Source organism: Erinaceus europaeus, chromosome 14 (assembly GCF_950295315.1).
Source record: "Erinaceus europaeus chromosome 14, mEriEur2.1, whole genome shotgun sequence".
In the NCBI taxonomy this organism is placed as follows: domain Eukaryota; kingdom Metazoa; phylum Chordata; class Mammalia; order Eulipotyphla; family Erinaceidae; genus Erinaceus; species Erinaceus europaeus.
Window position 1 is genome coordinate 5883337 of NC_080175.1, and position 24149 is coordinate 5907485.

The following is a 24149-nucleotide window of genomic DNA, read 5'->3' on the forward strand; positions in this document are numbered from 1 at the left end:
ATTATTGTTGTTATTGATGTCACTGTTGGATAGGACAGAGAGAAATGGAGAGAGGAGGGGAAGACAGAGAGGGGGAGAGAAAGACAGACACCTGCAGACCTGCTTCACCACCTGTGAAGCGACTCCCCTGCAGGTGGGGAGCTGGGGGCTCGAACCGGGGTCCTTATGCCGATCCTTGAGCTTTGTACCATGTGCGCATAACCCGCTGCGCTACCGCCTGACTCCCGAGAAATGTTATACATGTAAAAACTGTTGTTCATAATGAAATAGTGTCTACTTAGACTTAGATACCCTCCTCACCTACTTCCTATTACAGTTCTCTCACTCACTCCAAAGCTAACCTTATCAAAGCAAGGACTGCAAAAGCTGAATAAGGGCAAAAGACTGACATACTTTTACTTTCTTCTTTTTAAAAAAATTTAGTTGCCTTTAGTTGCCCTTGTTGTTTATCATTGTTGTTGTTGTTATTAGTGTTGTTGTAATTGCTGTCGTTGTTGTTGGATAGGACAGAGAGAAATGGAGAGAGGAGGGGAAGACAGAGAGGGGGAGAGAAAGACAGACACCTGCAGACCTGCTTCACCACCTGTGAAGCGACTCCCCTGCAGGTGGGGAGCCGGGGGCTCAAACTGGGATCCTTATGCCGGTCCTTGTGCTTCATGCCATGTGCGCTTAACCCGCTGCACCACCGCCCAGCCCCCTTTTCTTTCTTCCTCTTCTTTTAGAGACCAGAGCACTGCTCAGCCATTCGTGATGCTGGGGACCGAACCTGCGTCCACCAGCCTGCAGAGCTGTCTGCCCTGTCTACCCTCCCGTTCACCTCTTCAACCTGCTCTACACATGCACCGTGTCCATTTTGTACTTCATTTCGGGGCGAGGTGGAAAAGGGGGGAGGGTGCATCCCTGTAGATCTGAGCTCACATTCTGTGGTCATCAGTAGGAGCATTCCCAGCTGCCCCAATATCAGGACCCATCTTCCTCAAGGATCGAAGTGCTACCACCCCTATGTGCTGATATGAAAAGGTGTCACCATATAATCTGCTGTATAAAGAACAGGCTACAAACAGCAGCTTAGCACACTGCCACCGACGTGCCACTTGCCTATGTGTACCTGCAGGTGCAGAAGACACAGTGTCGAGAGCAAAGCCACAGGCTGGCCTGTGGGATGATGGCTACTCACCTTGCCCCTATGGGGGTGTGTTGGCTTGTTTACCAAGACCAGGGGACATTTTTAGTCATTAGAAACACACACACACACACCTTGGACCTATCACCACTGAAACATTAACAACAGTCATTTCATATGTTCACTTGAAAATCATAAAAAAAAAAGGGCATCAGGTCTCCTTCCTCTTCCTCTTCCTCCTCTTCCCCTCTTCCCTGCCTCCTCCTTTCCTCTTCCTTTGCCTCCTCTGCCCCTTCTTGCCCTCTTCTTCCTCCTCTTTTTTCTTTAATGAAACAGAGTTCCTTGTCTTGATAAGGAATAAAGAACAAGGGGCTGGAGGGTGGCCTACCCAGTTAAGGGCACACATTCCCATGAGCAAGGGCCCAGGTTCAAGCCCCTGCTCCCTACGTGCAGAGGATTGCTTCACAGGTGGTGAAGCAGGTCTGCAGGTGTCTATCTTTCTCTCTCTCCCTCTCTGTCTCCCCTCCCCTCTCAACTTCTCTCTGTCTTATCAAGTATGAGAGAAAGAAAGAAAGAAAGAAAGAAAGAAAGAAAGAAAGAAAGAAAGAAAGAAAGGAAAGAAAGAAAGGAGTCGGGCAGTAGCACAGTGGGTTAAAGCGTGGTTAAAGCATGGTGCAAAGCGCAAGGACCGGCTTAAGGATCCCTGTTACAGCCCCCGGCTCCCCACCTGCAGGGGAGTCGCTTCACAGTTGGTGAAGCAGGTCTGCAGGTGTCTGTCTTTCTCTCCTCTCTATCTTGCCCTCCTCTCTCCATTTCTCTCTGTCCTATTCAACAATGATGACATCAAGAACAACAAAAATAACTACAACAATAAAACAACAAAGGCAACAAATGGGAAAATAAATAAACATAAAAAAAACTTTTTAAGAAAGAAGGAAGGGAAGAAAGAAAGAAAGAAAGAAAGAGAAGGAAGAAGAAGGGGAAAAGTGACCACTAGGAGCTTCGTCGATAACCCTGGTAGCAAAAAAGAAAAAAGAACAAGGTCATAGGTGATGGGCCCACGGCCTCAGGCACTCGGTGCTCAGCGTACCAGCAGAGGGGAGTCTGGGGAGGCTTCAAGAAGAGAGGACGCGATGGATGGAGCGAGGAAGCGGTACACTGAGTCGTGGCAGCAGTCAGGAGCTTCTACGATGCCCAGAGAGGGAGACAAAGGGTGCTCAGTCCAGAAGTCCACAGCATCAGACTAAATGAACTCTTTTTGGCTCTAAGGGCAACTATGAAAAGACACTGAAGGAATTTTCCATCTTCTGAGAAGAAAAAGAAAAAAGGGGCCATTAAGGAAATTGTCCCATATTAAGTGTCCCCTGCAGCAAAGAGTGACAAAACCTTCCTAACCTTTAATGCCAAGAATGTTTTCTTTTTAAAAAACATTTTTTAATTTACTTATTGTTGGATAGAGACAGAGAGAAACTGAGAGTGGATCATTGTAGGCACCCTCCCCCCTTTCCACCTCGCCCCGAAATGAAGTGCAAAATGGACACGGTGCATGTGTAGAGCAGGTTGAAGAGGTGAACGGGACGGTAGACAGGGCAGACAGCTCTGCAGGCTGGAAGACGCAGGTTCGGTCCCCAGCATCACGAATGGCTGAGCAGTGCTCTGGTCTCTAAAAAAGAAGAAGGAGGAGGAGGAGGAGGAGGAGGAGGAGGAGGAGGAGGAGGAAGAAGAAGGAGAAGAAGAAGAAGGAGAAGGAGAAGGAGAAGGAGAAGGAGAAGGAGAAGGAGGAGAAGGAGAAGGAGAAGGAGAAGGAGAAGGAGAAGGAGGAGGAGAAGGAGAAGGAGAAGGAGGAGAAGGAGAAGAAGAAAGGAAGGAAGGAAGGAAGGAAGGAAGGAAGGAAGGAAGGAAGGAAGGAAGAAAGAGAGAGAGAGAGAGAGAGAAAAGGGAGCTGGGTGGTGGTGCAGCAGGTTAAGTGCACATGACATGAAGCACAATGACCGGCATAGAGATCCCAGTTTGAGCCCCCGGCTCCCTACCTGCAGGGAAGTCACTTTACAGGCGGTGAAGCAGGTCTGCAGGTGTCTGTCTTTCTCTCCCTGTCCCTGTCTTCCTGTCTTCTTTCCCTCTCTATTTCCCTCTCCCCTCTCCATTTCTCTCTGTCCTATCCAACAACAATGACAGCAATTACAACACTAATAATAACAACAACAATGATAAACAACAAGAGCAACTAAAGGGAAAAATTTTTTTAAAAAGAGAAAATAAAATGGGGCCAGATCACTATATGCTAGGACATGTCCCCACCCCCACAAGCAGGGTGGTGGCTTCAAGAATAGTGCCACTGCCATCTGTCCCTCCTACTCTCTCTCTCTTTTAAATATATATATATATATATATATATATATACATATATATATTTATTATTGGATAGAGACAGAGAGAAATTGAGAGGGGAGAGGGAAATAGAGAGGGAGAGAGACAGAGACACCTGCAGCCTGGATTCACCACTCGTGAAGCTTTTCCCCTGCAGGTGGGTCCTCGTGCCCTGTGACGTGTGTGCTTAACCAGGTGTGTCACTGCCTGGTCCCTCTGTCTCTCCTTCTCTGTCTCTCTGTCTGTCTCTTTTCCTGTCTCTCTAGTTCTGTTGCCTATCATCTAGCAAAAAGGAAAAAAAAAAGAAAAGAAAAAGTGAAGTATTAAATTTTTTATATATTATCTTTATTTTTTAATATTTTATTTATATGTTTCCTAGCTAGAGATAGAGAAAATTTGAGAGGGGAGGAGGAAGATAGAGAGGGAGAGAGACAGAGAGACACCTGCAGCCCTGCTTCACCACTCGTGAAGCTTTCCCCTTGCAGGCGGGGAAAGGCTTGGACCCTTATCCTTGTGCACTGTAACATGAGCACTTAACCAGGTGCGCCACCGCCTGCCTCCTATTATCTTCATTTATTGGATAAAGACAGTCAGAAATCAAGAGGGAAGGAGGAGACAGCCACAAAGAGAGACACTGCCTTACCACAGGTGGGGACCAAGGGCTCAAACCCAAGTCATCGCGCGTTGTAGAATGTGCACTCAACCAGGTGCGCTACCACCTGGCCCCCATTTTTTTTTTAATATCACCACGAGCAGTGGAGTTGTGCAGGTCTCCAGGGCCATTCATAACTCCGGTGACAAAGAAAACAAAGAGAGAGAAAGAGACAGATGGTGTTAACTGTGTGTGAGGAGGAGAGGGCCGTCAGTAACTTTGAAGGTGTCTGCGTTCATGTTCCGTTCTGCTTTCACAGAGTGGCCATTAGCACCAGGTTGTGTTGGAATTTTGCTTCCTGTCTTAGTCTTTCCAGACCAACGTTATCAACAAAGAACAAGGTTTGGGCTGTTTCCACTTTCTGATCTCTTCCAACTTTTGAAGTCATTGGCTTTTCAAAGGGCATGCAGTGGAGAGAGAGAGAGGACTCTGCAGTCAGCTTAGAGGCAAAGAGCAGAAGCTTCAATTCAAGACCCGTTTACAGTAGCTGAGTTGAATGTTGGCTGGTGGAGGAGAGGGGATTGGGTGTTTCAGGGTCATCCTGGCTGTGTTGTGGGAAAAATGGAAAAGCATTTCCAACACCTCTGTGCAAAAATTTGCATCTTAGTGAGAATTAAAGGATGGGTTGCTTGAAAAGGGGAAGCTGGTCAGGAAAGTGACAGACAGATAGAAGGAGCAGCCAGAATCATGGCAGGGAAGTGAGAAAACCAAGAAACAAAGAATGGCTTAGCTGGGATGAAGACAGGACCAGCAGCAGTGCTAGCACTTGCATGGGAGAGGTCCCAGGCTCAGTCCCCACCACCACCAATAGCAAGAGGTACATGGCAAGCCCTGGGTGGGGGCCAGGGGGGCAAAGAGTGTGATTTGGACCGTACTTGTAGATTTGAGTATCGGCGAAGAAGTTTAAACACTATTCAAAAGGAAATGTCTCTCAAATGGAGGCCCTAGACTCCAGTGATCAGTCTCACGAGAAATTGTATATCTCACGCTTGAATTTTTAGATTCAGAACATTGCTTTAGATGATTTCCTTAGACCAGAAGACTGTCAGTTGCTTTATTATTTTTTTTAAGTTGCCACCAGGGTTATCAATGGGGCTTGGTTAGTACCTGTACGACAAATCCAACACTCCCAGTGGCCATGTTCCTCCTCCCCACTCTCTTTTTTTTCTTTATTCCTTTCTTTCTTACTGTATAGGACAGAGATAAATTGACAGGAGAGGGAGGAAGGGAGAGAGACATATAGCACTTTGCTTCACTGCTTGTGATGTTCCCCCTCACAGGTGGGGATGGAGGCCTTGAACCTAGGTCCTTGTGCATGCCTACACGTGTCCAACAGGGTATGCCAACAGCTGGCCCCAGTCCTTTTATTTCCAGACTTATTTTATTTATTGCATATGAGGGTTTCACATGAGAGACAGAGAGTCAGAGAGAGAGAGGGAGAGGGAGACAGTGAAAGAGACAGTGCTAGTGCTGGTAATCACCGTGATTCTGAGAGTCTACGGGTGGTGGTAATGTTCCAGTAGAGTCTAGACTGCTTTCCCCCCCCCCGCCCCTTTTTTTGTTTTGTTTGTTACCAGAGCGCTGCTCAGCTCTGGCTCATGATGGTGGGGTGATTGAACCTGGGACTTCAGAGCCTTGGGCATGAGACTATCTAAGGTTGTCTCTCTCCCTGTCTATCATCCTCTTCCCTCTTGATTTCTCTAATAGACAAGTAAATAACATATTTTTTAAAAGACCTGTCTCACATACCCCTTTCACGAAAACTGAACCTGTCAGAATCACTAGTAGCCGCCATACTGCCAAGCCAGTGACCTAGGAGCTGCCTTTGACACATCTAATCCACCCTCCTCCATTCCTTTCCTGGACTTCCAAGCCCACCAAATCTCCCCAGGCCGAGGGTGTGGGACCCGCCTTTCACTCCCTCACCAGCCCCTCCAGCTCCTCACGCATCTCTTCAGGTTGGAGATCTCCACTGTTTCTTTTTCTCTCCTTCTTTCTTTGTGTTTTCTGGAATTGCAGCCTCACGGCTTTAGACAGCATCTATTAAGTGCAAGACTCCCATGTTCTACTCCCCGATTATGGTTTCTCCCCATTCTGGTGGGTGCACCTAACTGGCCTTCTCCCAGCTTCTCCACTTGGGTGTCGAGAAGTCATCCAGCACATCTAATACTACAACCACATTATTTCTTTTCTTTTTTTTTAATTGTTGTAATTATTGTTGTTATTGATGTCGTCGTTGTTGGATAGAACAGAGAGAAATGGAGAGAAGAGGGGAAGACAGAGAGGAGGAGAGAAAGATAGACACCTGTAGACCTGCTTCACCGCCTGTGAAGCGACTCCCCTGCAGGTGGGGAGCCGGGGCTCGAACCGGGATCCTTCCGCCGGTCCTCATGCTTTGTGCCACGTGCACCCAACCCGCTATGCCACCGCCCCACCCCTGGTTTTTTTTTTTAAGTTCACCCAGGGACTGGGTTATCTAATTTAAAAAATTATATATATATATATATATATATATTACTGAATAGAGACAGAGAGAAATTGAGAGTGGAGAGAGAGATGGAAAGAGAGAGACGCCTGCAGCCCTGCTTCACCACTCATGAAGCTTTACCCCTGCAGGAGGGGACTGGGAGCTGGAGCCTGGACCTTTTGCACTGTGATGTGTGAGCTTCACCAAGTGTGCCACTGCCTGGCCCCAGGGACTAGGCTAAAGTCACATGAAGGCACAAAATCTGGCACACATTCTTGTTTTTTAATTTTTCATTATTATCTTTATTTTTTTCCCGATTTTTTTTATTGGAGAATTAATGTTTTACATTCAACAGTAAGTACAATAGTTTGTACATGCATAACATTCCCCAGTTTCCCATATAACAATACAACCCCCACTAGGTCCTCTGAATCCTTCCTGGACCTGTATTCTCCCCACCCACCCACCCACCCCAGAGTCTTTTACTTTAGTGCGATATGCCAATTCCATTTCAGGTTCTACTTGTGTTTTCTTTCTGATCTTGCTTTTCAACTTCTGCCTGAGAGTGAGAGAATCCCATATTCATCCTTCTGTTTCTGACTTATTTCACTCAACATGAATTTTTCAAGCTCCATCCAAGATCGGCTGAAAACGGTGGAGTCACCATTTTTTACAGCTGAGTAGTATTCCATTGTGTATATATACCACAACTTGCTCAGCCACTCATCTGTTGTTGGACACCTGGGTTGCTTCCAGGTTTTGGCTATTACAAATTGTGCTGCCAAGAACATATGTGTACACAGATCTTTTTGGATGGATGTGTTGGGTTCCTTAGGATATATCCCCAGGAGAGGAACTGTAGGATCATAGAGTAGGTCCATTTCTAGCCTTCTGAGAGTTCTCCAGACTGTTCTCCACAGAGGCTGGACCAATTGACATTCCCACCAGCAGTGCAGGAGGGTTCCTTTGACCCCACATCCTCTCCAGCATTTGCTGCTGTTCCCTTTTCTGATGTATGACATTCTCAGAGGAGTGAAGTGGTATCTCATTGTTGTCTTGATTTGCATTTCTCTGACAATCAGAGACTTGGAGCATTTTTTCATGTGTTTCTCGGCCTTTTGGATCTCTTCTGTGGTGAATATTCTGTCCAAGTCCTCCCAACCCAAACCAAGAGACCCCTCACAGAATGGGAGAAGATCTTTACATGCCATACATCAGACAAGAGTTTAATAACCAACATATATAAACAGCTTGCCAAACTCAACAACAAGACAACAACCCCATCCAAAAATGGGGGGAGGATTTGGACTGGCACACATTCTTTAGATGCAAAGTCTCTTAAATCCCGGGAAGTTCTGGGAGTCAGGTGGTTGCACGGTGGATTAAACTCAGGTGGCGCAAAGCGCAAGGACCGGCGTAAGGATCCCAGTTCGGGCCCCCGGCTCCCCACCTGCAGGGGAGTCACTTCACAGGCGGTGAAGCAGGTCTGCAGGTGTCTGTCTTTCTCTTCCCCTCTCTGTCTTCCCCTCCTCTCTCCATTTCTCTGTCTTATCTAACAATAACGACAGCAATAACAACAATAACTACAACAATAAAACAAACAAGGGCAACAAAAGGGAATAAAATAAATAAATAATTTTTTTAAATCTTGGGAAGTTCCCCCCTCCCCACTGCAGAAGAGAACTAGCATGATCTAGAGAAAGAGGCAGTGAGCCTTTAAAAGAGTGATGTAAAGGCCATACGCCAGTCTGTTATCTTTCAAATCCCAAATCATCAATTCCAGATCCATGGTCGTGTCTACTGGTCGGTTTGTTTGTTTTTCTCTTCTGGAGCTGTTTAAGGCCTTCCCACCCCTTCCCACTCCAGCACCCACGGAAGGTACCTTCTCTGTCTAGAGGTGAAGTCCCAGGCTTGACTGATCACTCACTGCACTTTATGTCCCTTTGGGAAAACATCTCTGAACATCATCACTATCTTCACAGGTCTCTGTAGGCTACTTAGGACACACCAAAGACACTCATTTAAGCCAGCGTACATCCAGTTCTGCATGGCATTGCAAGGCATTCTAGAATTCAAATACTAAGGCTTGACATCTTCTGGGGAGTTCCTTCCTGACCTATTACTGCTTCTCTAATGCTAAGTGTAACACTCTGTTATGTAAACAAATCTGCCATTTAATCCGTGGTTCTGGAAAATGTTGAATAAAGGGGCCGGAGGGGGGATTGGCACACTCGGTTAAACACACATAGTACCAGTCGCAAAGATGTGTGAGGACCTGCGTTCAAGCCCCTGGTCCCCACCTGCAGGGGGGAAGCTTGAAGAGTGGTGAAGCGTGGCTGCAAATGTCTCTCTGTCTCTCTCCCTCTCTGTCTCCCCTTCCTTCTCAACTTCTGGCTGTTTCTATCCAATAAATAAATATCATAAAAAAATTAGATTTAATGGGACTTTGAGCAAGTGACTAAATTTGTCTCATGTGGAATGGGAGGTGATCATAAGGACAAAGCCTCGTGGGATTATGTGCATCTTGACTGTGTCAATGTCCTGGGTGTATTTCACTAGAGGTTTTCAATGATAACATCAAGAAAAACAGAGTTTATAATTCTGGATTATTTCTCTGTATTACTAATAAAGATCTCTGTGTTGTTCCTTACAACACTGAATCTATAATTATCTTCAAACACAAATTTAATTTAATAGCCCCTTGTAAATGTTGACTTGAACTTTATCAATTTCAAAACTATCCTAGGTAACTAAATACTTTCTCTAATTTTGGGAATGAAAAAAGTACAAAACTCCTTTCTATTTTAAACTTAAGTATAACAGCAATACCGGGTTCAAGCCCCAGTTCCCCCCTGCAGGAGAGAAGCAAGGCTGCAGGTGCCTCTCTTTCTTGCCCTCAGCACTTCTCCCTCTCCTCTTAATTTCTCTCTGTCCTATCAAAAAAAGAAAAAAAAAGGGGGGGTAGGTGGAGGTGGGTTTGTTTTGCATGCACCAAGCCCCAATAACTCCAATGGCAATAAAAATAAAGTGGTCCAGGAGGTGGTGCAGTGGATAAAATGTTGGGTCTCTCAAGCATGAGGTACTGAGTTCAATCCTCAGCAGCACATGTACCAGTGTGATGTCTGGCTCTTTCTCCTATCCCTCTCATAAATAAATAAATAAAATATCTTTTTTATCTGTGTGTGTGTGTCTGTCTGTCTCTCTGTTGCTCTTTCTTTCTTTCTTTCTCTCTCTCCTCTCTCTCTACCCCCTCTCCAACTTCCCTCTCCCCCTCTCCCTCTCCATATGTGTGTGTGTGTGTGTGTGTGTATCTGAAATTTCAAAAACAAAAATTAAATCTATGAGTGACAGTTATGGCAAAAGATTAAAAAAAAAGGTCCCAACATCTTATGAAAATCAATTGTAAATATGCAGGAATTATAAAAACCAGTTCTATCTCCTTTAATGGAAATTATGTAAGTTTATAATCATATTTAAAACAAAGATAATAAGTACTTTATATGGACTATTTCTAGTTTAAATAAAATATATTTATAAATAAATAAATTTGAAACTGGGGCTAAGTGGCGGCACACACCTAGTTGAATGCACGTTAAAATGTGCAAGGACCCGGGTTTGAGCCCCCAGTCCCCACCTGCTGGAGGAAAGCTTTGCGAGTGGTGAAGCAGGGCTGCAAGTGTCTCTCTTCTTCTCTATCACTCCCCCTCTCAATTTCTGTCTGTCTCTACCCAATAAATAAAGATAATTTAAAAAACAAATTTTTAAGTTTGAAACTTAGCAATGACATCACCAGAAGGTGGCGCTGTTATTTCATGATTATATCATCATAAAGAACTATTTAAATGTCCTCAAAATGGAGTGTAGAAATTCATCAATAAGAACTGAGAGTGAGGGGCTGGGCAGTAGCGCACCGGGTTAAGCGCACACAGTATGAAGTGCAAGGTTCTCAGTTTGAACCCCCAGTCCCCACAGGCAGGGGGAAAGCTTTGCGAGTGGTGAAGCAGGGCTGCAGGTGTCTCTCTCCCTATCACCTCCTTCCCTCTTGATTTCTGGCTGTTTCCAGCCAATAAATAAAGATTAAAAAATGTTTATTTATTTTAATGTGACAAAACAGAGAGAGAGAGAGAGACCTGCAGCCCTGCTTCACCACTTGTGAAGCTTCCCCCCATAGGTGAGGACTGGGAGCTTCAACCGGGGTCTTGTGCATGGTAATGAATGTGCCCAGCCCCCTTGCGGAGGAATTTAAGTTGAAGCAATGAATAAAATTTACTTTCTCTAATTCCAGTACTTTACAGAAAGCACAAAGTGAGGCCCTCAGCACCGCACGCAGAGAAGAATCCAGACCCCAGGTCTCCTCTCCTCAGGCACCATTACACAAGACTGAGAGGAGCTACGCAGTGCTAAATCAGTGAAAACTTTTTTTGAAAGTTAATTGTGTATAAAAGGCATGCAGAGATGGAGCCCCTGGTCACTTTCAGAGAGACTCTTGCCAAATATGCTGAACTCTGTTACCCAGACTTCATGGGAGGTGCTGTCTCCTATGGTGGGTGTGGCCAGGGAACCGTGTACAGGTGGGATCAATGATGACGTGTCGCAGAACACTTTAGAAAAGAAAGTTGGAGGCTGGGGGTGTGGATCCACCCACCAACATCCACGTCCAGCAGAAGCAGCAGTTGCAGAAGCCAGAACCCCGCCTTCTGGACCCCCAAAAGGATTTTGGTCCATATTCCCAGAGGAGTAACTGAGGGGAAGGTGACCAGAAGGCTGTGAACCCCAATTCCACCAGGACCTGAAGGGTCTGCCACCAGGAATCTTGTTTTTATCCCATCCCTGAAAGGGAAGAGAATCTGGAAAACCCCAGAGGAAGCCACGCAGTTTCTCTGCTCTGAGAGAGACGGGGGAAAAAGGAAGGACACTTGGAAATAATAACAGGTGTAGGTGTGACTTTTAGGAAGGAAGTGAAGGCAGGGCCATAGGAAAAATGGGCAGTGGTCCAGAAGGCAGCACAGTGGATAAAACACTGGACTCTCAAGCATGAGGTCCCGAGTACGATCCCTGGCAGCACATGTACCAGAGCGATGCCTGGTTCTTTCTATCTCTAGCTTCTTCTATTCCTCTCATTAATAAATAAATGAAAAAAATGGGCAGATTTATTTGTCAACCCTTACCTGTGACTTTTGGGAGAACTACTGCAGTTTCCAGTGGAGAACAGGGACACAGAATTCCGTTGGTGGGAGCTGTGTGGAATTATATGCCTATTATCTTATATTCTTGTAAGTCAATATTAAATCACTAATAAAAATTACCTAAGAAGAAAGTAAAGTCTCATTCATTAACCCAAACCTAGAAATATTCCTTTTTCAAAAGTGTCAAAGCCTACTTATATAGATGTGTAAACCGTGACATACCCAGTGGACTAGTAACCAGAGAAAACCAAGCAGACGAAACATTAACCTAAGTCGCATAGTCCTTACATTCTGCTGCACAGATGTTACACAGTGCATGAGTTAAGACATACACAGTGTGGGTACTGAGCCGGCCCCATGGGCAGATGGGAAGACTTCATAAGTCATGTGAATTAAAAAAAAAAAATCTGGGGGCCGGGTGGTAGTGTAGCGGGTTAAGTGCTCGTGACGCGAAGCGCACAGACTGGCGTAGAGATCCCGGTTCGAGCCCCCAGCTTCCCACCTGCAGGGGGGTCGCTTCATGAGCGGCAAAGCAGGTCTGCAGGTGTCTGTCTTTCTCTCCCCCTCTCTGTCTTCCCCTCCTCTCTCCATTTCTCTCTGTCCTATCCAACAAGGACAACAGCAATAACAGTAATAACTACAACAACGATAAACAACAAGGGTAACAAAAGGGAAAAAAAACAGCCTCCAGGTGCAGTGGATTCGCAGTGCAGGCACTGAGCCCTAGTGATAAGCCTGGAGGGGAAAAACAACAAGCTGAAGGTGGGCCGGTGAGGGTCCCTATTTTCATACGCTCGCAACCCCGGTTCAGACAGCACACTGCAGGAATCACCCCAACTGTGGCCTTTCCCTTTTCTGTCTGAAAAATGTTGACCTGCAGTAGTAAGCCCTGGCAGACAGAGACAAGGAAGGAGAGATGAAATCATTTCCGAGAACAAGTGGCCTTAGGAGAGTGAGCTAATAAAAGGCAGTCAGTGGACATGTCCAGAGGGGTCCTGCCGTAGGCTGGGCAGCCGTCAGCCTCACAGATTACTGCACCCACGCCCGGGGTGCTCTAGCCAAGTGAACTGCCCCACTGGTTGCTGACTTGTTCCACAGGCCAGTGCAAGTCCTCTTCCTCCTGGAAGTCTCTGAAAGCTCACGCTCACTCCCTGAGCTTTAAGATGGCACCTGAGTTGTGGAGGGGAAAAAAAAAAAAAAAAGCAAGGGATGAAGATGTCAGGGAGATCGGATGAGAGGTCACCGATTCAAGGTCACGAAGGGGTAAGCAGCAGGGTTTGGCAATGGGCTGGACAAAAGGAACAGGAAGTCCGTGAAGGCCGTCCAGAATTTCAGAAGAACTTACTGTCTGCTGTATGTGTAGCCCGTCTGTCACCAACAGCCCTTCCGCAGGAAGCTGATGAGACGGCGTGCCAACGGCTCACCTGGGGATCAACATGCTCTCTGCATGCAGCAGTACTCAGTCAACTTGGTCTAACAGATAACCCCCAACCGCCAGCAGCGAGGGTGACTGATCTCAACCATAGCAAATATATTTAATTTTGATTTTGAGAACTTGTTTTTTAAAGAAGTCAACATAAATAAGTCAGTTTTCTTCTTCTCCTTCTTAAAAAAAATTTTTTTTAAAAAGGCCAGACGGCTAGAGATAAGTGTAACAGTTATGTATAAGACTTTTCTGGTGGGGATAGATAGCATAGTGGTTATGCAAAGAGACTGTCATGCAAAGAGACTGTAGGCTCTGAAGTCCCAGGTTCAATCCCCCATACCACCATAAGCCAGAGCTGAACACTGCTTTGGTGTTTCTCTGTGTCTTTCCCTCTCTGCATCTCTCTCAAAAATAAATACCTTAAAAAAAAAAAAAAGACTTTTCTGGGAGTCGGGTTAAGCGCAAGTGGCACAAAGACCGGCATAAGGATCCCGATTCGAGCTCCCGGCTCTCCACCTGCAGGGGAGTCGCTTCCCAGGCGGTGAAGCAGGTCTGCAGGTGTCTGTCTTTCTCTCCCCCTCTGTCTTCCCCATCCTCTCTCCATTTCTCTCTGTCCTATCCAACAATATCAATAACAACAACAATAATAACTACAACAATAAAACAACAAGGGCAACAAAAGGGAATAAAAAAGAAAGAAAGAAAGAAAGAATTTTTCTGCCTTCGGCTGTCCTAAGTTCAGTCCCCAGCACTACCATAAACCAGAGCTGAACAGTGCTCTGGTCTTTCTCTCTCTCTCATGAAAAAGTTAAAAAATAATTAATAATAAAAAGAGAGTTGGGTGGTATCGCAGCAGGTTAAACGCACGTGGTGCAAAGTGCAAGGACCGGCATAAGGATCCTGGTTCGAGCCCCTGGCTCCTCACCTCCAGGGGAGTCATTTCACAAGTAGTGAAGCAGGTCTGCAGGTATCTGTCTTCTCTCCCTCTCTCTTGTCTTCCCCATCTCTCTCCATCTCTCTCGGTCCTATCCAACAATGACGACATTAATAACAACAACAGTAACAACTGCAACAACAATAAAAAAACAAGGGCAACAAAAGAAAATAAATAAATAAATAAATAAATAAATAAATAAATAAAAAGCCAGAGCAGTGGCTCAGCTGTTAAAACTCAGGATTTGCAAGTGTGAAATCCCAAGTCTGACCCGTGGCACTGTACACCTGCGGAAACAAACACAGTCCCTACCATGTGTGAGGACCTGGGCTCAAACTCCTGGCCCCCACATGCAGGGGAAGCTTCACGAGTGTGAAGCAGGGCTGCAGATGAGTCTCTTCCCTTTCTCCCTCTCCATCTCCCCCTTCCCTCTCTATTTGTATATCTAGCCGGTAACCAAATATGCTGGATTAGAGCCCCGGCCTGCCCAACAGAAACACAGGCCTGAAGATTAATCCTTCAAAGTCTGTTAATGGCTATGTGCATTCAAGTCAATGAACCAGACACCTTCTGGACTAGTTCTCTCGTGAACAAAAAGAGTGAAAGCAGGACAAATGGGAAACCAGGTAGAATTAATTTTGAACAGTTTATTTTTGAGTCATTACAGTGTTCAACCAGTTGGACATATAAAGATAACAGACGTAAACATTGGGAAGCACACAGATACTCCCATTTGGAAAGAGTTGTGTGTCGTATACGTACAGGGGAAAATGCAGCAAATGTCAAGGTATTCAAAGGAATATCTGACAATCCAGATGTGACATATTTACAAGAAAAGTATAAGTTTTAAAATAATTAAATAATTTCATAGAATTATAAAAAGTATTGAGATAAATATTAGGAGACCGTGACACCATCACAAGAATGTTTCCTATGCTACCGAATACAAGGGCAGTTCTGTAAAAAGTCCCAAAAGAGAGCTAGGATTTTGCCACCATTAAGCATATCGAATTGCCGATACCAAAATGTGCTGAAATAAACATGCAGTGTGGAAACTATACGAAAGGAAACAGCATCAGGCTCCCGAATCCCACGACCCATCTACACAGGGTTTCTTAGATGGATCGATGGAGAGTGCGACTTCCCGAGAGTCGGTGTCATGGCTACGTCAGCAGAAGAAGCGCTAACTGCTTCAAACCTTCTCTATCGTTTTCAAATGTAGCTGCAAGGAAGTCCTATGTTTGACTTTAAAGAAAACAGATTAGCTTATGACAAAAAAAGTCGAGTGGTGCGTTCTCTGTGCGTCTAGATTTTTAAACTGATACTATGTCATTCTAGTATGGCGGGCAGGAACCTCAGGACCCTCCTCTGCAGGAGGAGATCTCTTTCTCAGACAGGTCATCTGAGAAAAATGACAAGGAGAAATGGTGATGTGTATGAATTCCAAACGAAACAGTACTTTAAAATGGCAACATGTCATGAAGATATAGCAGCATGTGAAATTCAAGACTGTTTTCTTAAAGCAAAAAACGTCACTTGCACAAACGGATCTACTCAATACCTGATGCGAATCGTTTTTCTCAAGGCGTTGATATTCATGGCATCCCCGTAACTGATGTGTGGTCTGATTCTTGTCTTTAGAACACAAACATTGCACAGGTAGGTAGAGCCAGTATTCTGGCATCTGACACAAAATGACATCTGATTCAATACATTAAAACTAAGCTAGTGGAAATTAATTTCACGCCAATGTTTAAAACCAATCACGTAGAACTTTTGAGTATTAATCTCAAAATATTCCTAAACAAGATTAGCAAAAAAAAAAAAAAAAAAAAAAAGAAAGAAAGAAAGAAAGAAAGAAAGCAGAGCAAGAAAGAAACAGGCACTTGAATATAGGCCATCAGTGACAACGAGCAGACGTCACCATTTCATGACTATGGGCAGTGTATGTCTTCTATAGAAATTTGACTTTTGACACTGGTCCAAATGTAGAGATAAGACTTTTTTTTTTTTTTATAAAATTTGATAAGAAAAATCACCTCTCAGAAATTTCATAGGAAATTATTTTCACTGATGGAGTGGTGACTGCTGCAAATTCTGATTGGACGTTTTCAGATAAACATCCAAGATACAGTCGTTTTTGAATTCGAATTTCCCCTTTTCTCTACCCCAGTACACGTACAACTTTCACCAAACACCCACTCTCTTCCATCCAAACTTTACCAGTCACCTTGCGCTCCAGGGTACCAAAGATGGTTATCATCTCACAACCGTCCACGTTGGAGTGTGAACTGTACAGCACCACACACATCACGAGTGTAGACGTCAGTCTGGCAATATTTCATTGTGTAATATTAGCCGGTAAGAAAGTCTAAGTATCGAACATCTAACAGGTCATCAGAGTTAGCATTTTTAAAGTAAGTATTTTCATGTTTCAAGTGGTTCAACATTTAAATTATCAGATTCACTGGGGGAAAAATATATATCAAATACACCCTTTCATCACCCGAATGAAAGCAGACATAGCTTCAGAGAGTTGATACAGAGACAGGTTCATTCTTTCTTTCTTCCTCTCTTTCATTTTCTTTTCTTTTGAAGAAACTACATTTCATTTGGCCACTCCTTAGATTCTTGGCTTACCAGCTTATAAAAAGAACATCTAAGAGGCAGTAAAATATATGCATGAAAACCATTTCGCCGCCCAATTATCATCTTTGGCTACAAGTTTCGTGGGAGGAAACTGAGGGGGTCTTGGGGGAGGGCTGGGCTCCGCGTGCCCACTGCCAGCTCACACGTCGCTGACCGGAAGGCTGGCGTCATCCAAGTCTACGGGGTCACAATCCTTTTCCTGAGGGCCGTTTCGACTGTGAGGCTTCAGCAGAGTTTGCTCAGTCACTTTGGAAGCTGGTTCTCTTGCAGAGACAGTCTGGACCTTGAAGTTCCCTGGCTTGACCTTGGAAAGAGATTCATAAAATCCTCGCTTCTCCAGGGTAAGGCTTGAGACCGAAGAGCTGCTTCGAGAGGCTGTGGAATGTGGGGCGGCGGCGGGGCCGGCAGGGCGGAGAGCGCGTTTGGACTCGGAAGGGCAGGTAGAATGCTCCTGCAAAGAGGAGTGGTGGTCAGACACCGTCAGGCATCAACGACAAGGTTAGTAACTCAGTGTGAGACTTTGTTCTCTGAAAAACAAACACAAGACACGCACACAGAGCAGAAGCATGAGCCATGCAGCATGAGTGGGCGAGTTCCTCCCCGAAGCAGTGCATATTTTAGGAGTGAGTTTAAAGCAATGACAGCCAACACCCATTTCCACTGAGAAGCCAGTTCTGTCACCAGAGTCAAATTTGGGAGCTTAGACACTTTGAAATCTTCAGTCTGTCTAGACTGGAATATGGCGTTCCGGGTACAACTGATCTTTGTTTATAGAAGAGTATATTGTCGGCGGGAGGGGCAAGGGGACAGGTGGCGCGCCTGGTTAAGTGCGCAGGTGACCGTGTGGAAGGACTCAGCTTCAAGCCCCCCTCCCCACCTGCAGTCTTCAGGTGTCTTTCTTCCTCTCCCTCTTTATCTCTCCCTCCCCTCTCAATTTTTCTGTCCTGTCAAATAAGGGGGGGGGGGAGGAGAAACTGGCCATTGGTAGCAGTGGACTCACAGTGCTGGCACTGAGCCCCAGCAATAACCCTGCTGGCAACTATATCTTTGGAAAAAGTGTGCGCTGTCAAGCAGTGCTAGCAAGTGTTCAACATACTTCAGAGCTCAAATAGGACAACACAGAAGAGATGCCGTGCTGTATTCAGTGAGCAGAACTCAACATTGATTTTGTCTGTCAGTGACACACTTCAGCTTCTACAACCCTGAGTTCCAGTCTAGCAAGTCTTCCAGTTTTTAGTAAAATTTAATTTGTTTAAATTGGAATGTCATATATTCAAATGGTCTAAAATTTTTAAGGCAACAAAGTGCAGTGTTGAATCATTTCTTAAATGAGCGAAGTGATGTTAATTTCTATTCCAGCAGCTAGAGAGCACGCCTTCCCAGGTGTGGAGTCCCAGTGTCTGCCCCTGGCAACACCTGTGACTAGATAGTAAGTGCTCTGCTCTGCTCTCTCAAATGAAGTGCATCAGCAAACTGGACCTAGCCTCAAAGATGGCCGTGCCAGGAGCCGGGGGGGAGTGCACCCTGCTGAGTGTACATGTTACAGTTCACAGGGACTCAGGTTCAAGACTCTGGTCCCCGCCTGCAGGGGGAAATCTTTATGAGGGGTGAAGCAGTGCTGTAGTGTCTGTCTGTCTCTCTCTCTCTCCTTTCCCTATCAAGTTCTCTTAGTCTCTATCCAAAATAGACAAAATATTAGAAAAAACAAAACATCCCAGATGCACCGGCACCCAGGCCGTAGTGCTCTTCTTTCTAATACCAGTGACTCTGAAAACAAAGTCCCCAAAGCTACAGGCTCCCATTAGACGGCCGAAATCTCCGGAGAGGAAATGCCACCACTGCACATTCATGTGAGTCGGCACACAGCACTGGAACACAAGGTGTTTCCAAGTGGGACAGTACAAATATTCTGAAATAGAAACTCCTATGGCAAGCCAATGAATTAAAATTTAGAAGACAGCTTCGTGCAGCTTTTTCAATCAGTTGGTTTTTCTTTTTTTTTTTTTTATTAATGTAAAAATCTATCCTGACGACTTTAGTGAAACAGTTTGTGTTAGTGTTGACGAAGTCAGTTATGGCAACTGCAAAGAGCAGTCTGGTTAACTCAACTTTCTACGCCCAGTGGTAAGGAGTAAGTCCGGCCCTCTAGTGAGAGAAGGCACGTGTGCGTGAGAGCCCACGTACGTGCCGCAGTCACCAGCTCCTGAGGTATGCCTCTGTATACAAGGGTTCGACAGCCTTCTGGCCTGCCGCATCTGGAACACAGTGCAAAGCTAAGATTAGAGTTGACCTAGACCGGGGAGGGGAGGGCAAGTGCGAGTTCTGCGGATAGTCACGGCTAGAGAGTTGCCCTGCCCCCACCACAAAGCACAAGACACAAACGCCCTTCTCCAACGCTTCCTCTCCCCAACAGACACTGGTTTTTGCAGAGAGTCTCATACTTGGTTGCTGAAAAAGTCACACAGAAAAAAATGGCAGTTACAAAATTAACACCTATGCAAGTGGTCTCTGAGGTATTCCGAGGAGGGTAAAAGAAGAATGACTTAAAAAATGAGAGCAAGAGACAGAGAGAAAGACAAAGAGAAGACAGTTACTGATCTACAGTGATTACAACAAGGGAAACGTCTATCATGAATAACAGAAAACACCAGAAGTACAAATACTCAGTATCTAAAGGCCATTCGTTACACATTACACCACAGTATGTAGACAGAAGTAGTCCACTTTTTCAAGTTTCTCAGTAGAATTTGTACTTTCAGAAACCAGTGATCACAGTATTCTCAACTCATATGTTATTCCCAGGTACTGGACCATGATAAATTCAAGTTCAAGTTGTTTAATGGCAGTGGCACTGCAGGAGGGAAAACGTAACGCTACAACTAACGCTGCCTCGCGTAACGGGGCCATGTGACATAACACGGACCTGTCAAGTTACACCGACTGTGGACCCACTGACAAGAATCACTGCAGCAAAGCAAGGGAACGAGGGTCCCTTAGTGGCTCTGCTTGTGCATTTCAGACAACACAATGCACACCATGTTATGTGTACATAGCACTACAGGAAAGCACTACATTAGGAGGGTATTACTATTCTTTTTTTTTTCTGCAAGTCCAATTGGTTTGAAAGTCAGCATGCGAATAATTCTCAGCACGAAAAGAAATTATAAGAGATTAGAGGGAGAGGAAGGAAAGTAACTTGACAGGAAGGGGGGCGTGACAGGGCAGGGAGGACACAGAGAACATCATCCCAAGGACCAGGAAACATACGGAAGATGCCGACCGGCCAGGTCCCCGCTGGGCCACGATGGCGCCGGAGACGGCCTTGATCCAGCTGTGCATCTCCTCAGGGCTGTCGGCCTAGGGGAGAGAGGACTCAGGTAGTCACCTCTTCCTAGAAGCTGGCTGTCGGTTATACTTCGACAGACCCAGTGCATCTTTCTTGGTAGTTAACGCTCTGAACAACAAAGTCACTTGCACGGCAATGGTCTCCAAAAACATTTTAGAAGTTATTTTCTTACATCTCTCAAAAAAATAAAGAAAAAAATCAAGGCCGGGGAAATAACTCAGCTGTGTAATATACTTGGCTTATTTTTATGAAAAGTAAGCGTTGTTTATTAAACCTCAAACCATTAATTTGTAGGAAACAGGATGTAGCTCAATGGTGGACTGCATCTTAGACGTCCGAGCCCCGGTTCAGTCCCCAGCACCTACCCATTCCCAAATTACACAAAATTATGAATTTGTAAGAACAATCCGCAATGTCCAGAGAGCTATCTTACCTGCACGTAGAAAGTTCGAGACGACGTTACAATTTCAAAGAGGTTATCTCTCATCATTATGTCACTGTTAATTAATAAAAGAAGCCCAATTACACTTAAATAGCAATTGTCTGATAGCTTTTCTTTTTTTTTTTATTATTGTAGTTATTGATGTCATTACTGTTGGATAGGACAGAGAGAAATGGAGAGAGGAGGGGAAGACAGAGAGGGGAAAGAAAGATAGACACCTGCAGACCTGCTTCACCACTTGTGAAGTGACTCCCCTGCAGGTGGGGGCTCGAACCAGGATCCTTATGCCGGTCCTTGCGCTTTGTGCCACGTATGCTTAACCCGCTGTGCTACCGCCTGACTCCCTGATAGCTTTTCTTATCACTTCTTTAGCTAGTACCAAATGTAGCTCAATAATTAACAAACAACCCCTCCCCAAAAAAGTAAAAAAAAAAAAAAATTAGAGATACAATATTGATATAATAAAACCAAATCATCTTTTTCTTTTTTTTTTTTTGCCTCCAGGGTTGTCCCTGGGGTTCGGTGCCTGCACTACGAATCCACTGCTCCTGGAGGCTATTTCTTCCCATTTGTTGCCCGTGTTGTTTATTACTGTTGTTGCTATTATTATTATTGCTGTCATTGTTGTTAGATAGGACAGAGAAATGGAGAAAGGAGGGGAAGACAGACACCTGCAGACCTGCTTCACCGCTTGTGAAGTGACCCCCCCGTGCAGGTAGGGAGCCGGGGGCTCGAACTGGGTCCTTATACCAGGCCTGGCACTTCACGCCATGTGCATTTAACCGACTGCGCTACCTCCCGGCCCCCAAATCCATATCATCTTTATCAATTTATTTTTTTTTATAATAAATTTCACTTACTTACAATTAACTTTTTGCTCTTTATTACTAAATAGGAGCTGCTTCCTAATTTTAGTTTTCAAATATAACAAAAAGAAGTTTCAAATACTTGAATTCTAAGGTTCTCAAGGTTCTCGAACACCCCAGCTGTGAAGAGCAGACACACACCAGTGCACAGAAAGATCCCACACACAAAGCACACGGATGGAGCCAAGGCGTCACGGAGTGCTCAGAAGCCTCGAGGCCGCAGGTGGGTCAGGGCGGGCGCTCACCTCTGCTTGCACTCCTGTACTTTATGCACCTCCTTCAGTGGGATTACCCGCAGGGGCTCCTTTTCCTGGCACGAAAAGCAAAGGAACAGATGTGTAACTCACATTCTCAAACCGTTCTTTATAGTGCTAGTTGTCTTACTTGGAGAGCTATATGAAAATTATGATTCTTTCCTCAAGTCCAACTAAGACATAAATCTATCTTCTTAAAACTATCCAGGATGAGAGTGGCTGAAATACTACAATCGTCAACAGGAGACTTGGCAAACAGTACACAGTTTCTAGCCATAGTTGACAGTATAGCTTCCTAAAAGTCATTAACTGTAAGACTTCCCGTCATGCACCACGTGAGCAGAGAACTAACTACTTATGGAATGCTGTTTGGATATAAAAGGTCCCAGGTAAAAAATATGTAGTTTTAAAATGTGTCACTTTAAGAATATTACTTTTGGGAGTCGGGCGGTAGCTCAGCGGGTTAAGCGCAGGTGGCGCAAAGCGCAGGACCGGCTAAGGATCCCAGTTCGAGCCCCCAGCTCCCCACCTGCAGGGGAGTCGCTTCACAGGTGGTGAAGCAGGTCTGCAGGTGTCTGTCTTTCTCTCCCCCTCTGTCTCCCCTCCTCCATTTCTCTGTCGTATCGAACAACAACGACAATAATAACTACAACAATAAAACAACAAGGGCAACAAAAGGGAATAAATAAAAGAATATTACTTTTTATTTTACCTTTTTTTTTAGAAATTTCTTTTTAAAAATACTTATTTTCCCATCTGTTGTTGTTTTGGTTATTATTATTGTTCTTCTTGATGTCACTGTTGTTGGATACGACAGACAGAAATCAAGAGAGGCGGGGAAGACAGAGAGGGGGAAAGATAGACACCTGCAGACCTGCTTCACCACCTATGAGGCAATCCCCCCCCCCACAGGTGGGGAGCTGGGGGCTGGAACTAAGATCTTCACGCCGGTCCTTGTGCTTCGCACCACATGCTAGTAACCCTCTGTGCTACCGCCCAGCCCCCGAATATTACTTTTTTTTAATTTATTTTTTATTTAAGAAAGGATAAATTAACAAAACCATATTACCTTTTATTAATCAATGAGAGAGAACATCACTCTGGCCGACACAATGCTGGGGACTAAAATCAGGCCCTCACGCCACCCCTCCTCAGCCACAAAACTGTTTGAACAAGCTCAGTTATTTGATAAGCACCAGGCATCTGCTAGGCTTTCAATATGCACTGTTCACTTGAGGAAGCTGAGGTTTAGATATTAAGTAGCGTATCCAAGTTAAAAAAAAAAAAAGCAAACTAGTTCCTATAAATTTATAGTGCCCACCCCGTGAAACGCCACACTCTGACTATGACACCATGCTATTAAGACATACCACAATTTTATGTAGCACTAAGAAAAAATTAAAGCTATAACTGAAGTTTATTTTTTTCAATCATAAATCATTCTTTAAAGTTTTATAAGATGGGGCCGGGTGGTGGCGCACCTGGTTAAGCGCACACACTGCTGTACGCAAGGACAGAGTTCCAGCCCCTGGTCTCCACCTGCAGGGGGAAAGCTTCACGAGTGCTGAAGCAGGGCTGCAGGTGTCTCTCTGTCTGTCTCCCTATCTCTCTCCCCCAGCCCCTCTCAATTTCTCTCTGCCTCTATCCAATAATAGAAAAGATTTTTTTTTTTTAAGTTTTACAAAATTGGGACAGAGAGACAACTTGTTAGAGCCCAGGACTTAACAAACCAAGCCCCGAAGGCCTTGAATTCCATCTCTGCTGTGTGTACGTCAGAGCTGAATGATGCTCTGGTCTCTCTCGTTTGTATAACTCAGTGAATTCTAAAAAGTCAAATGTTTAGAGGCGGACTGGGAATATGGATCGACCAGTCAACGCCCATGTTCAGCGGGGAAGCAATTACAGAAGCCAGACCTTCCACCTTCTGCACCCCACAATGACCCTGGGTCCATACTCCCAGAAGGATAGAGTATGGGAAAGCTATCAGGGGAGGGGACGGGATATGGAGATCAGGTGGCGGGAACTGTGTGGAGTTGTACCTCTCCTATCCTACGGTTTTGTTAATGTCTCCTTTCTTAAATAAAAAGTCAAAAAGTTTTGCACAACAATTCACTTTAAGAACAATTTCAGACTATACAGCAGTACATCCATGTGTATACTATATAGAATGAATACCTTGTGTGCGCTTTAAAGACTTTCCCCGATTCTTAGAGCTCCACACCACACCCACTACCAAGGTTCCGTATCTGCAGCCTGCAGCATCTCAAGAGATAACCACCAGGTCCCCCCTCCTGTCACCAAGGTCTGTGCCCCAAAGACCACCATAATTCTCCTAGTCTAGCATACAGGTTGCGATTCCTTTTCCCCTTCACAGGCTTGATTCTCCACATTCCGCACATGAGCAGAACCACCTGTGGGCGCCCTTCACAGCCCGACT

At 45.1% G+C, this 24149-nt stretch overlaps 1 protein-coding gene across 4 annotated transcripts in view; it reads right to left on the reverse strand.

Annotated features, from left to right (window-relative positions):
- Positions 1-14787: 14787 nt before the first annotated feature.
- PLEKHA1 (pleckstrin homology domain containing A1) overlaps positions 14788-24149 on the reverse strand; it is a 67023-nt gene continuing 57661 nt past the window's right edge. For 2 of the 4 annotated variants that reach the window (XM_060171138.1, XM_060171140.1), the window contains 4 exons: positions 21704-21768; positions 20584-20647; positions 20072-20161; positions 14788-17255 (listed from right to left, as the gene is read on the reverse strand). In XM_060171138.1, the coding sequence (XP_060027121.1) occupies positions 16944-17255; positions 20072-20161; positions 20584-20647; positions 21704-21768 (531 nt within the window). In that variant the 3' untranslated portion in view covers positions 14788-16943. Of the gene's footprint in view, positions 17256-18913; positions 19060-20071; positions 20162-20583; positions 20648-21703; positions 21769-24149 lie in introns of all 4 variants that reach the window. The other 2 variants (XM_060171139.1, XM_060171137.1) reach the window with 2 other exon arrangements.